General features: G+C 39.7%; 1 protein-coding gene across 1 annotated transcript; it reads right to left on the bottom strand.

Annotated features, from left to right (window-relative positions):
• Positions 1 to 924: 924 nt before the first annotated feature.
• Positions 925 to 5,046, bottom strand: si:ch211-212d10.1 (granzyme B). The gene is made up of 5 exons (XM_010871599.3): positions 4,949 to 5,046; positions 4,558 to 4,708; positions 3,083 to 3,212; positions 1,420 to 1,644; positions 925 to 1,314 (listed from the first exon to the last, which is right to left on the bottom strand). The coding sequence occupies exons 1-5, from the start codon at positions 5,004 to 5,006 to the stop codon at positions 1,171 to 1,173; spliced, it is 708 nt and encodes a 235-aa protein (XP_010869901.1). The 5' UTR covers positions 5,007 to 5,046; the 3' UTR covers positions 925 to 1,170.
• Between the last annotated feature and the right edge of the window lie 10,444 nt (positions 5,047 to 15,490).

The following is a 15,490-nucleotide window of genomic DNA, read 5'->3' as shown; positions in this document are numbered from 1 at the left end:
ATCAGTGCCTAAACTGAGCTGCTGAACAGAAAGGACACTGCTTAGGGGTGTCTCCATGGTGCCACCTCATTGGCCATGGACCAACTCATTGGCCACAGGTCAATTGCTATTTTTCCAATAGCTGAGTGAACAAACTGATAAAAAATATTCAAAATCATTGTATTTATATACACCAATAAAAAAAATTACATGTCTATAGAGGACTAATCCAGCCCAACGCATTACTAAGTGCTCTTGCACACCTAATTTGAATTTGACCGATCCAGAGAAATGGGCAGAGTTTCCTAAATGTCAGCGCGGGCACAATTCCAGGGGATCCTTTGCATGAAATGATATTAAAATGGTTTGAAATGATCAGAGTTTGAATTAATTTATATTCATTTTCATTGTCTACTATGAGAATCCCCACACGGATAATTATTGATTTAATGGGAAATAAATTACATCCTGGCTGTCTACAGTTACTGATGGAGGGTCTATTGGCCATCTGCAGGTATTATAATGCACCACCAGAGGGAGACATTCTCTTGTCATTCAGAAGCTGGTCTATAACAAGTCTCCATGGACAAGGATGATATTATGTTCCCATTATGCTCTCTGATTTTACTGGCACTACCAATAAGGCAATCTCCATTTTGAAGTCCCTTTTCTGATACTAGTTCTTTGAGTTGGCAAACTATCTGAAAGGGTACATACTGTACACTGAGTGTGTTTGAGCAAGTAGCTATAAACCCAGGTTTGGCAAATTACTGCCACACACATTTGCGGTTTGTTTAGACAAATGAATATAATACCTAAGGACTACTCTAAGGGACTTTTAGAACAAATAAAATTATGATTTCTTATGATTATTTGACTGCATCCATGGTGGATGTAAAACTACATCAGGTCACATCTTGTTTACTCCAATATTCACAAATGAAATGTGTTTAATAACACCATTAATTTATTAAAATCACCATATGATTTATTAAAACAGCTACTGCGCAGGACAATACCTCAAGCCATTGGTGACCACTTAGTAATATTCAATAAGTAATACATTAGCACTGAGTTAATCCATTGGAATGCATCATAAACAGGTGACATTCTTGACAGTGTCCTCATCTTTCTGCTAAGCACATGGTTGGTCAAATAAAGAAGGTGTAGATTTTTCCGGTCTGTGCCCCATCAAGCCTTCATGGTGTCAGTGATCCAGTCTAGGAAATGAGGGATGCACACGTAGATGTAGGTGTTGTCATTGTTGTGATGTACTCGGTAGGACACCACCCCATAGGCCACATCGTTACAGACCAACGGACCACCGGAGTCTCCCTTGAAATACAACGGCGACCATAGAACAAATGAACATTCCCCTCATTCATACCATCCAAACAATGTTCTTCACTCTGCTACATTACATTGCATGCTGTATCTTACCTGCGCAGGTCCCTTTGATCCCGATGAGCAGATCACATGGTGATCAGAACACAATTTATCGTCTTTAGTTGTAATGTTGACCTCCCGCAGCATGGGGGAGCCAGTATCATTATCCTTGTACATGCCCCAACCTGATACCAGACAGTTCTTGGGCACCTTCTCATCATTCGTTTGCGGGAGGTCAATGAGTCTCACCATGCTGTTCAGAGATGCTTTCTTCTCCAGCTTGAAAACATGAAATGTAAGAGGGCAGAGCAATTGGCCAGCACTGTCAGGGTTTTGGTGGTTCATAATCGAATATGGTCACCTTACATCTGAGAAAAGGCTACATAGACTAATTTAGACAATGACTATTCTGAACAGGCTTAACATTCTTTTTTCAGACTTTTCTGTCTGGTTGCAGGTGAAGAAATATTTTGTTGTGCATGAATTACATAGTTTCTTGTTTTCAGAAATGTCTGACATTTTCTGAAAAAAAGTTTTTCCCCATTGGCAGATTTATTTGATTCAAGAATTGTTTTTCTAGTGGTATCTTTTTGTTGTTGACAAAATTGGCCAATCGTTTTTTGCAGAGTATCAACTCCTTGTGGCATGTGAGCTGAGTCAAGGTCAAAGGCGAGAGAATGGGCACGGATTCCAGTCTAGAATTCCTGGTTGAGCGAGCACTGTTATACGATCCAGAATGGCACTGGTTATGGTTCAGATGTGTCCTCTACAAGGGTCTGCTGTTTGCAGCCGCACCCAGGCCAGGTTGGCTAAATTTGTTCCCGACTAACCAACAGGACTGTTTTTTTGGCGTCAAGACAAAATGAATCGATCGTATTTTGGACTTCAGTCTTCAGCATAATTCGATTTGGGGGCCTGCTTCTTTGGATCATTTCACATTACAATGCTTTTTGTACAGTATACTCATGCGTTAAAAATGTGTTGCCCTTCCTAAAGGAAGAGAGACCACGTGCCTACCAGCTTCTCATGTCTGTGCCTCCATGATCTACCAGGTCTACTTGATGAAACCCTAAAATCATTCTAAAGCAGATATTTAACTTGCCAGACCCTTTGCATGATGGTTTATTCAATAATTTATTATTTAATTTATCCTGTTCTAGTTACTTTAGCTAGACATTTTCTCATGAGCTTTAAAGTAGGCTTGACAAGTTGTGTTGCTAGTATGTTGCTACCTAGCAACATATTATAAACTATTCTCACATGAGTGAGGGAACTGCTCCACTTCTTTACTCCGTTGTAGCTGGTTATCTATCTCACCGTTCACAGAAATAAAGTTTTCTCTTTATTTAAAATGTTTCTGACATGCAAAATGATAGTTCTGAACCGCAAGCTGACCCTGCTGGTTTAAAAACCTGTTTTACTTGATCGTATGATTAATTGATTTGTGGTTTAACCGAGCGGTAACCAACCAGCGAGAACTCTACTTCGGAGGGCACATATCTCAAAATTGACTGTTTCAAGTCTGCTGGGAGCTGCGATAAAGCAGGGTTATATTCCCAAAATTGGATATCACAAAATTGGAAAGCAACATATTTGGAGACATGCTTACATTTAGGGTTCTGAAGGAGTATGACAATTAAACTAAGCTTGTGAACCAATTATATCAAACAATGTAGCAACTGCATACAACCCCTTTAAGTCCAAGCTAAGCATTTACCTTTAGTAGCATGATATCATTATCCATGGTTGTGGTGTTGAAATTTGGATGTGGAAATGTTTTTTTCACAAGAATTTCCTCGCCAGTTTTGTTGAAAACATTGTGGACTCCAAGTGCGACCTTAATATTTCTATAAAATACATGATTAGATTAGATAAAACTTTTTTGTCAGTGAACAAGTACAAGTACAATACAATGAAATGCAGTTGGCATCTGATCAGAAGTGCAAATACAAGATTGCAGAAAACCGACAAGTGAAACAATTAAGAACAATGTTATACTGAAGGTGTGAGGTACAGTATAAATGTGCAATGAAGGCAAATACAAGTATACATGGCAATTATAAATGTGCATGACTATTCAATAACATATGTTGTAGACTAATCTGCAGTTGAAATTGCAACAGCAATTTTCTCATCTCAAAGAAATATAATAAGCACCATTAGTGTTGAATAAAGTACAGAGTGGCTGGGATTCTTGATTTTCTGAAACACAATTCCCCTCATGTTACCTTTCAATGAAAGATAAGTGTTGGGGAACTGGGTCAGACAGAGGACCATTGGTTGAGCTCATGGGACAAAGGTAACACTCAAAGCTAATGCAGAAGTTCCATTCCCAACAGAAGTTTGGTATTGCTTCTAACCCAGTCTGAATTAGCCGATAATCGCTTTTCATCTTTAGCACTATCACGTCTCCCCCAGGACCCACTCTCCCCTCTGGCCAGGTGTGGATCCAGCGCTTGACGTCACCGGTCCACTAGCTGCCACCACCCCCTTTTCATTAGCAACCCTGGACTGGTGTCGTCTTGTCGTTACACACACCTGTTCCCTATCCCCTCATCATGAAGTGTACTTCTGTTCCCTCTGCTCCCATTGTCCTTGTGCCGGGTTGTTCTATGTGGAGTGTCGATTCCCGACGTACCAGTTGTCTAGATATCCTGACGTACCCTGTTTTTTTTTTATTTTTATTTGAAACCTGCACATTACGCAGTGCCTTGGGTTGCACAAGTGCTCGTTATTCTGAGAGGAAATAAACTCCTCTTGCGACTGGCTCTTTCCATACACACGCCACAAGCACTGCCAAATTTGCTTGCTATCTTGTATTACCACTACATTAATATTCTCCAAGATGTAAAGCCCGTAAATGTAAATGTTGTCTGTTTCTATTTCCCCCCAAAAATACACAGCATGGACAACATAACTTTGACAAATTCAACTAAAGTGTATTCCTGTGAATCCCAAAACAAATCCAGGCGGCCCATCATTTACGATGTCTTTGGTCGGATTGAAAGATAAAATGTCTTTGAAAACAGTGTTAGCATAGCCATTATATTTCACTCTGCCTGAATGTTTATTCCGTGGATGCAGCTAAAAGGGGCTGAAATATAAACGAGTTAAACAGTTAAATCACATACAAAGGGAAACTATTGTCACGTATAGACCCTTGATTCGACTAGATAAGCAAATGGTACTGACTTGTCATTGCAGTGGGCTGCAGTCATCACGAAGTCCTCTCTCACCAAAAAGCCATCACACATTTTGGCTCCAGAAGTCCTGTTCACTAACACCATGTAGGGCCTGCTGTGGGGCACGGCCTCCTTGCCCCCATAGATGTCCATTGGTTGCACTGTAACAGGACCAACAATCATGAACCCTTCTCAAGCCACCTGACAGCCTGGAAATGTTTTCTCACTTAATACCAGATATACATTTGTATCATTAAAACCAACAAAAAAAACGTTTAATTGAAACCAACCGTGCCTTCCTTGAATTATATACAGTACAGGCATGGTTTGAGTGGCAGTATTCTGCAAAATACAAAAAAAACTTTGAATCAATCTGTACATTATATTGTCTAGGTCTTTACCTTGTCTGTAGAAGATGAGCATCAAGACCAATGTTCCCAAGTGCAGTGGAAAACCCATAATCAGTGGGGCTCTGCTGAGCAGTTGATGTGACTGGATACCTGTGAGGATGTAATTCACCATCTCTTCCTACATTTCTGTTTAAATACGTGACCAGGAGCTAATCATCTATGCATAGTTTCTGAGTGATTGACAGTAAGATTGATGAATGACAGAGCTCGAACCTTTTCCTGTTATGACCATATTATCATTCTATCTCTTAGGTTGCATTTTGCAGCGATAGTAATTGAGGTTAAAGGTCACTTGGGTAGTTCATACTCTGTTCCAAGCATAATGGCAGTGGAAGCATAATACATAGAAGTATTGTTTTCAATACATCTATTTTGCTGTAATGATAAAAAGAAAACTTTTCTGTCAGTGAACAAATATCCTGTCCTTATGATTAGTTATTCAATTTATAGAATGTGAAATGTTATGTCTAGTGTTTGAATCAAAGGTCAATTTAAATTGATTCTTCTGGTATCATGCAGCATAAATCGGGCCATAGAGCTTTAAAAAAAAAAGCAATGTTTTAAGTGAGAGGCATGGATTGTTCAAAAGCCAAATAAGAAAGGAAATTAACTTGAGCACCACAAAAAAAATATTCCAGCGATCAAGGGCCCCAAATCAAGTTTTGCTTTGGGCGCTCAAACAGCTAGAACTGGTCCTATCCAACATAGAGTTTGGACTTAATTCAGTAGCTATGCTGGTCTACATCACCAGGCAGGCTGCCTACATTTATTTTTGCAGTGACTACACACAGCTGACAGGGTTCATACAGATTCATTCGCCAATAGCTTGCCTCTCAAAACAGTCTTATTCTAACTATTACTATGCGGGTGCACATCACTCTACACATTTTCTTTTTAATGTGTATTTCACATTACTTTGAGGTAAAAAATTACTATGCAGGTATGGATGTCAACCACAATACGTGTTCATGTTGTTGTCACCAATCCAGGGCATTAGAGCAACATTTACATTTCAGCTAAGACAACTGATTTCTGTACGCTAGCTATTCTGTCAGCTTCATACTTACCAGAGGATTGAATTGTCACTTTTTCAAAACCTGAAATGGAATTGTTGTTATGCAGGGAAACACAGACACAGATATCCAGATACTATAGGACTGGAATGTCCCTTTATAATAACCTAATAAAAAAGGTCTCATTTAACCAGATTTAAATATTAAATATAAATATTAAGAAATCATTAGAGCCCTTTGGAAGGAAAAGAAAGGGATCTAGTGACTACATTCTCTTGTAATATATTGACCACCGACGACAATGAACATTATGGTCAGTCATTCTATCCCAAAGTATATCCCTGTGAGATTTATTCACATATGTGACCAGTTCAAAGCAGTTAATAACATATCTTTGTTGCCTGTGGGTTCTAAAATACTATTTTTGTTTTGGCAAAAGCTAATAGGAAACTGACTTAAAAGCTACAAGTATCTTCTGTGAAAAATATCAGAGCGTTAATATCTTCATTTTCTTTAAATGTATCATATTTTGAGGTTGTTTCATGTATTCATTTAAAAGATAATTGTATATTCGAATTGAGCTTCAGGGTTAATCATTAGATCATAGACTGTCAATTAAGTGTCAGAGTGGTCTGTCTCAAGAATTTAGGTCTAAATCACTCATAGGACTACTGTATATTTACAGCTGTTTCCCTTGATATGATGCAATGTGTTTTTGCTTGCTTCAGATCTTATTAGTTGAAAGGATAAAAAAAACAGCAGCTTATTATAATGCCAGTAAAGCAATGAAACAGCTTGTTTCTTTTCTGTCAGTGTAAACGTTTCTACATATATTGTTGTATTGTCTTCCATCCATACACAGGGATGCTGTGGCTGCTTCAGGTGGCCAAACCGAAACCAATTGCCTGTTTTCAGATACTTTCACAGCACATGAGTCTCCTGTCTCCTTAAGTGAACCTCTCTGTTTTGCTCTGTGTCCCCATATCTGAGGTCAATATCATGGGGAAGGTTTAGCTGCTCCAAACCTTCATGGAATGTATAAAACACACCGAAAAATATGTTATTGGTAACAACCTATTTATCCTGGCTAAAAAGGGTTACACTTTTGTTTCTGATATGCAAATAAACTACCATGTAGGTATGTTTATTACATAGCTTCCAGAGTACTTCCAGACTCTAGACTAAAGAATGCCAATATCGTATCTGTGCCACAAGCCTTCTATTCGAATTGTCTGGAATAGTGCGCAACAGTGGGTTTTGTTTGGAAGAATGTGAAAGGAGAGTTTGATGGGCTTGGGGAGCTGTGTGATGGTGTAATGGGAATTACAAATAAAGGCAGAGAGGATCCGGATTGAAGGGCAGGCCAGCATCAGAGGCCTTTACAGTCATCCTATCAGCTTTACTGGGGCCGTGGGGGGGTTCCGCACTGTCTGGTTTAGCAGTTGGCCATTGCATTAGACAAGAATAGGAATGTAATGATAGTCGTAAGAAATCCATAAACCATGATGCAAATAACACATTTATTAAGAAGAAAGGAAAAATCACAACAATAAAAGGAGGACCAAAAAACGGATATTCCTTGTCCTGTGCGATACCCTCCAGATTTAATATGGTCCCCGCTTGTGGATTTGTTTTGGAGTCCCCAGTCTTGTCTGTTCTGATTGGTCTATACAGATAACTACATTATATGGCCAAAAGTATGTGGACACCTGACCATCGCGCCTATATGATCTTGTTGGATTTCCCATTCCAAAACCGTGGGCATTAATATGGAGTTGCACCCCCTTTGCAGCTATACCAGCCGCCACTCTTTTGGGAAGGCTTTCCTGTCTCTGTGGGAATTTGTGCCCATTCAGCCAAAAGAGGATTTTGTAAGGTCAGGTACGGATGTTGGATGAGAAGGCCTGGCTTGCAGTCGCCTTTCCAATTCATCCCAAAGATGTTCAGTGAGGTTAAGGTCAGGGCTCTCTGCAGGACACTCTAGTTCCTCCACACCAACCTCGTCGGACCATGTCTTCATGGACCCCCTCAGTCATTCTCCTGGCATCCGCCACACCCAGATTCATCCTTCAGACTGCCAGATAGTGAAGCGTGATTCATCACTCCAGGGAACACATTTCCACTGCTCCAGAGTCCAGTGGCGGTGTGCTTTACACCACTAAAGCCAACACTTGGCATTGTGCATGTTGATGTGAGGCTTGCGTACAGCTGCTCATCCATGGAAACCCATTTTGTGAAGCACAGCTGTTGTTGTGATGTTGCTTCCAGAGGCAGTTTGGAACTCTGCGGTGAGTGACACAATGGTTTTTACATGCTACGCGCTTCAGCAATCGTTAGCCCTGCTCTCGGAGTTTGCATGGTCTAGCACTTCATAGCTGGACTATTGTTAGTCCTAGATGCTTACACTTCACAATTATAGCACCTACAGTTTTCCAGGGCAGCTGTAGTAGGGCAGACATTTCACAAACTGACTTGTGGTTATGGTGGCATCCTATGTGTTTCCCTCTTTCTCAGTACGACCCATTGTACTGCCAGTATTTGTCTGTGGCGATATGATGGCTAAGTGCTGGATTTGATGAACCTGTGAGCTATGGGTGTGGCTGAAACACCTGAACTCAATAATTAGTGGAGGTGTCCACATACTTTTGGGAGTCGTAGATGATACACTCTACAACTCCCCACCTCTGACGGACACCATTCTATGAAAGGGTTATTAAATAAATAGGAAGAGGAAGGAGGTTTGTCAGGTTTTTTACTAGCTATTGTGTTTGTCAGTGCCAGTATATGCTGTATTTTATTATTCTTTTATTTGGGATTCCATTCCTTTTGCAACCTTCCTCTGTTCATGTCTCATTTTAGTTTTCTTAGTTCTTTTATTGAATGTCCTCTGTTCTCATCATGCCTGTGTCCTGCCTCCTGCCAGCAATGTTGCACACGTCTTATTCCAATGTTTCCACAACATAGCAGGGTTGGTTATGACACAGAGTGGTGTGGGCTGTGATAGTGTTCAACATTTGTTTATTAGCAGTAATTAAAACATAAATGTCTTTTCAGTTTGGAACATAAGAATTCGAGGTGCTTGTTTCACTTTTCAGTGTTGTTTAGCTCACTTGGTTTGACAAGCAACCCCAAAATCAATGTGACAAACAATCCCAACCATTCTTCAATAGTTACCAGATAGCTTGACCTAGAAACAAACTAATATGCTATGCCAACTGTGTGCAATTCATAAACAATCCATAAACAATTACAATTCATGTAATTGTTTATGGATACTCACAACATACAGCTATCAAATAAGAAAGAAGACTGTGAAAATGTACTAACTTACTCTTTAATTAAACTCATTAAAATGTGAATAATATGCATCACCCCACAGCATATTGTTTATATGTGGGTAGATGTATAAATAACATATTTTGCTGGTAAGTTAGAAAACAATTTGAACAGTGGAAGATAGCTAGCTATAATAACAAAACATAAAAATGGAAGGTGTCTTTCACTCTGGCACTCAGAGGAGTATGTCTGACATTCAGAAGAGTAAAGAAAAGCAAGACATTATAAAAAGTAAATGTTAAATGTGCCCTTGACAAACTGTAGTAATGTTGTTGAGCAGCAGCAGCAGCATTGCAAATCTCTAACCTGGCATGGATGTGTCATCCACTACCATTCACAGACAACATTCCCAGTCGAACTACAGAGGCTGGACTGCAAGGTGCAAAACACTAGTTAGCCTCAAAAACAAAATACCAAAAAGAACCTATAAGGTTTACAGAAAAGGTTACTGTGGGCGGTTGAGATGAATAATAACACATTGTAGAGTGACGACAAAAGGAAGGTGTTGGGTTGTTATGTTTTGGTTACGTAGGATTCAACTGGTTACCGCAGCAGTGTGATGAATTCTGAAATGTACAGAAACATCTTGTCTGCTCAGACACAGCTGCTCAGATTCAAATGACTCAAAACCCATTGGATGACCCTTCACCTCACAGCAGGACACCGACTCCAAACACATTGTTAAAGCAACCAAGTTACAGTTGTGCTCAAAAGTTTGCATACCGTTGGAGAATTGGTGATATACCGACAAAATTAAGAGACCACTGCACCTTTTTCCAAAAAAGTTGGCAAAACACATGTCTTTTATTTATTATGGGATTCACATTCAACTGTAGGTCATAACAGAATGGCACAAACATAAAACAAAACATGTCAAAAAAACTGTTCAAAAGTCTGCATACCCTTAGTTCTTTCATACTGTGTATTGCCTTTACCATCAATGACATCATGCAGTCTTTTGTAATAGTTGTCCAAATTCTTGCAGTTAATAAAACTGCCCATTTGTCTTGGCAAAAGGCCTCCAGGTCATGCAAAGTCTTTGGTTGTCTTGCATGAACCGCATGTCTGAGATCTCCCCATAGTGGCTCAATGATATTTAGGTCAGGAGACTGTGATGGCCACTCCAGAAACTTCACCTTTTTCTGCTGTACCCACTTAAGGGTCAACTTTGCCTTGTTTTTAGGGTCATTGTCATGCTGAAAAGTCTAAGAGCGTCCCATGCGCAGTTTTTGTGCAGAAGAATACAAATTGTTTGCCAGTAATTTTCCGATAACATGCTGCATTCATCTTGCCATACATTTTCATAAGATTCCCTGTGCCTTTAGAGCTGTGCCTTTAGAGCCCCCCCCAAAAATCAGTGAGCCACTACCTTCACAGTGAAGGTATTCTGTTCCCTATAGGCCTTGTTGACCCCTCTCCAAACATAGCGCTTATGACTGTGACCATGAAGCTCTATTATGGTCTTGTCGCTCCAAATTACAGTGTGTCATGTTGTAACAAAGTACAAGTAAGACAAGCATTTTGTTCAATCGACAAATGGAGTCTTGCTATCCCATGTGATATTTCAAGTAAAAATATCATTATTTACCAGAGGCATATCATACTGTCTGTACAGTAGTCTGTGAAAATAAACTGGAGAATTCTCCTGAACAGTTTAAAGCCCTATCTACAGAGAACTCCACGCAACCTCCCAGACTGCCCCAAGATCGACACACTGCACCCTGACAAGACCTGACCAGACATTTGATCTTGTCTCTGATATCTAATACCCCTCTGCCACACTAACCTTAACTTTCAAGAGAAAACAACTGTATCCATAATCTGTTGTTTTTGCTATAAAATTCAAAACTATCTGCAGCAGAAAATACATGAAAAATTAAAATTATTGAAAAGAGAATGGTAGAAAAATATATGGACCCCTGTCTATTTCTTAATTTGGAGTGTTTTCTGACCCAGTGATTCTGAATCTCACTAACACAACAACAAAATAATTATTGTTACTGAGCAATGTAGTCACAGCACACAGTTGGCATAAATTGGGAGCTACAGTGAAGTTATTAGTAATGTGCTTAGAATAGAAAACCTGCTTAAGCTGGTTCTCCATCTGCATGGAGACATGCAGACATGTGCTCTAACCATCAAGCTATGTTCAGTAAAACCTGTTATTTTCTCATAAAATGAAATCAGATAGGCTTTGCGACTGATTGCGCCGCAACCATCACTGGCCTTAAAAGTTGAGATGTCTATTCTGACTGCACACATCACTCACTGGTGGAAATGACACTGAGTGAATTGCCGAAAGATCCCCGTTTGGAATCCCAAAGCTGACAATGGTAACATTCTGCTGTTGTACTCTAGGGCAAGGCATCCTCAATGCTTCTGGAAGTATCTTTGAACGGGCGTGTCTGGCTAAATTCCGAACAGTAAATGTACTGTAGAAATATCACCTGCAATTGATCCTTAAGAATGGGGGAAACATATAATCAAAGGATTATAGGAGTCAGAAGAAGAATGATAATGTTGCTCTGATAAGGCCAAAAACATTCTCAAGCATGCCTACAGTCTGAAATATAGACACGAGCCCATCACACCATGGTTAGAAAGGAAATAATAGACGGATCATTGCCTTGTCTGGGACCTGAAGGACATAAATTATGTCGGCCTGTGTGGATGTTTTGGTTTTCTGTTCGAATCATTGTCACTGCAAAACATATGGTGTACAAATTCCAAGGGATCAGATGAACAGTGGAATAATACAGGTTTGGAAACTTTCTGCTAAGGAAACAGACCCCCTGAGCCTTGGTCTGTAGGAGCATGCAGGAAGTCACACTAAAAACATAGTACACTGGTATCTGTTGTGTGACTCCTCAGAAAAGAGATTACTGATTACAGATTATCATAACAAGATGTGCAATGGTTTCCTCTAACCCAAATAATTCAGAGTGAGGAGAAATACAGTGACACAGATCAGATAAACTGCCAAATGTTGCAGCTTTTGCAATTCTGTTTCAGTCTAATGCAATCAAAGTGGAAAAAAATATTAACCTAGCAACCGCAAGATAATGTTTGTGTTGAATGAGCTAGGGCCCCTCTTCACCCCCCAGCTTGATATATTCAGACAGAAATGAATCTGCACACCGAAATAGAATCCTACTAAAAGTCAACTATCTCTGAGGAATACTGAGCCCAAAGGAAATGAAGTAAAAATATGGACCCATGGTGAAGGAAATGGAAATGGCATCCACCCACCTATGTCTCATTTAAAGCCAGTCGGAAAATGAAAGGCCTAAAAATAAAACCTCAGATTTTAGGGAAATAATTTGAAGTATGTATCTATCAAACAATGTGAAGCATGTTTCTATGTGTGTCATGTGGAGATTTTAATATCCTTCTCTTGACACACTTATGCAAGAGAATGTAAAAATAACAGTAAAGAATCATTTATGAGGCAAAGACTAAACCACATAGATGAAAACAGGTAAGCCCAAACAGTAAATTTGTGTTGGTCACACCTCTGTTTAACCCCTTTATGTACATGTAGTGAAATACCCAGTATACATGTGCAAATTAGAAACATTACATTTGTATGTGAATGTATCAGTCATTTTGTTTGGGGTAATTTGAACCTAATATGCAAACAAATAGCGATACTTATGTTTACACATTTCCTTGATCCTCAGTTTAGACCTTAAGGAGAATAACTGAACATCCATATGTACACTAGCTATCCTCGTCCAGTTTTGGACAAACTATATATTGGGTCATCGGTTTTCACCAACTTGTTCAGTAGAGTATTCGTTTCTGTGGGTTGTATGAACAGAAATGTATCTCCTGGTTATTCTTGCTGCCGGTCTGTCAGAAGTGATGAGGAAGAGATGAGGCAGCCATCATGGAGACAGGTGACCAACAGTTCCCATTCTCCCTGCCATGTGGAATGACAGAGCAGGCAGCATCTCAGACCCTAACACTGATGTTTTGCAGGCTTAACAGCCGGAACATGTTAGATTCACTCAGCCAGCAATTTTCTAAAGAAACCAAATTGGATTACATGAGATCACATTTTCCATGGTTGGAAATGGGTTTGTTTGTTAGTTTATTTGGATCCCCATTAGTTTACACCATGGAGACAGTCTTCCTGGGGGACTGACATTTAATGGAGAAGGCATTAATACATTAATATAACATACATACATTACAGATTAAACAACTCATGCCGGAAAAAACATCAACAACTAAGGCACAAGTTCAAAAGATGTTGCTTCCTAGCAATGGGGCTAATCAGAAAGTCCCCTCTCTGCATGTCCTTATTATACAGTCAATTTGTAGTGCCCACTTGATCCATGTTGAAGTCCTATTCTTTTACATTTTCCACAGTGTTATATTAATAATATCATTACTATATGGTTATTTGTCCAAAGGCAAAAGCAGATATGTATATTTTTGCTATCCCCACAACCTCAAAATGTTTATTGGTTTTGAAATTATGTGGAGATATCACATTTGCATTTGATATGTTTGAAGAAAATGCATACAATGAAATATCTATGTTTTCGATTGTAATGGGGTCCCTGGGTAGCAGAATCTCTTTGGTTCCGGTTAGCAGAGAGGCATTGAGTATCTCTATTCAGACAGGTAGCACACACTGGCATTCTGGGTATTAGGCTATGGGAATGGAACAGGGAAGAGGAATAAAAGAAGGATCTTGTTTGGGCTGGAGGGCTGAGAGACACCCATCTGTGTTGATCGTTATAAGACTTCAGAGGATTAAGAAAACTGACCGCACATTTCAGATGCAAATTCTGTAGGAACCATAGGATGTGAGGAGGGTTAAGGTTTTACATTATCAGTGTATATTTCGTTCACTAAAATAGTTCATGGTGTGCATCTCTTTTGGTCACATGACAAATAGAGGCTAATTTAGAGCAGTTATTAGCTTCAGCGCTGTTTCACTTCCTGTTTCCTTCCTGTTTGTGAATGCTTTTGCCCCCTGTTTTAGCTACCAAGCCACCAGCCAAAATTTTATGAACTAACTTTTCATAAGTTAAATTCTGTTTTGAGGTTACCAATGTGTCAAAGTGGGTCAAGTGGCCATGATAGTCCTTGAATAATTTGCCAGAAATTGGTGACTCAATAGTCATTGGCTCAATCTGCAAATTTGAACAAACAATATCCCATGTTAATATTCCCCCTGTACAGCTTTACAACCCCATTTCCAAAAAAGTTGGGACGATGCATAAAATACAATAAAACAGAATGCAATGATGTGCAAATCATTCATCCCTGTATTTAACTGTGAATAGTACCAAGAGAACATATTAAATGTTGAAACTGAGATTTTTTTTCTTTTTTTAAATACATGCCAATTTGAATTTGATGCCAGCAACACATTTAAAAAAAAGTTGGGACAGGCGCATGTTTACCACATGTTGTATCACCTATTCTTTTAAAAATTACTCTGTAAGCGTTTGGGTGTTGAGGAGACCAACTGCTGGAATTTTGAAAGTGAAATGTATTCCCATTCTTGCTTGATATAGGATAGCAGCTGCTCAACAATTCGAGGGCTCCTTTGTCATATTTTTAGTTCCATAATGTGCCAAATGTTTTCAATAGGGCAAAGGACTGGACTGCAGGCAGCCAAGTTTAACACCCGGACTTTTTTACTATGAAGCCATGCTGTTGTGATACGTGCAGAATGTGGTTCGGCATTGTCTTACTGAAATAAGCAAGGCCTTCCCTGAGAAAGACGTCATCTGGATGGCAGCATGTGTTACTCAGAAACCTGTATATATTGTTCAGAATGAATGGTGCCTTCACAGAGGTGCTTGTCACCCGTGCCGTGTGCACTAATGCACCCCCCCCATACCAACACGGACGCTGACTTTTGAATTGTGCGCTGATAAGAAGCTGGATGGTCCCTCTCCTCTTTACTCCGGAGACCACAGGACGGTTTTCCACTTCGCCTCAGTCCATTCTAAATGAGCTCGGGCCCAGAGAAGGCGGCAGGGGTTCTGGATGTTGTTTATGTATGGTTTCTTTCTATGGTAGAGTTTTAACTTGCATTTGTGGATGCAGCGATGTACTATGTTCACAGACAATGGTTTTGGGAAGTGTCCCATCCAGTGTCTACTGCAGAATCGTGTCTGTGTCTGTATTGACCTTTTGCTAATTGATCTAATTAGTGGTG

The sequence above is a fragment of the Esox lucius genome, chromosome 8, assembly GCF_011004845.1.
Source record: "Esox lucius isolate fEsoLuc1 chromosome 8, fEsoLuc1.pri, whole genome shotgun sequence".
NCBI classification, from domain to species: domain Eukaryota; kingdom Metazoa; phylum Chordata; class Actinopteri; order Esociformes; family Esocidae; genus Esox; species Esox lucius.
Note: the sequence above shows the minus strand (reverse complement) of the source record. Positions and strands in the feature narration are given on the sequence as shown.

Coding starts and splice junctions, on each gene's coding strand:
- si:ch211-212d10.1 (XM_010871599.3), bottom strand. CDS start 5,006: ATGGGTTTTCCACTGCACTTGGGAACATTGGTCTTGATGCTCATCTTC. Junction 1,645..3,082: donor ATGATATCATGCTACTAAAG/GTAAATGCTTAG, acceptor CATGTTTTCAAG/CTGGAGAAGAAAGCATCTCT. Junction 1,315..1,419: donor GATCAAAGGGACCTGCGCAG/GTAAGATACAGC, acceptor TTGTATTTCAAG/GGAGACTCCGGTGGTCCGTT.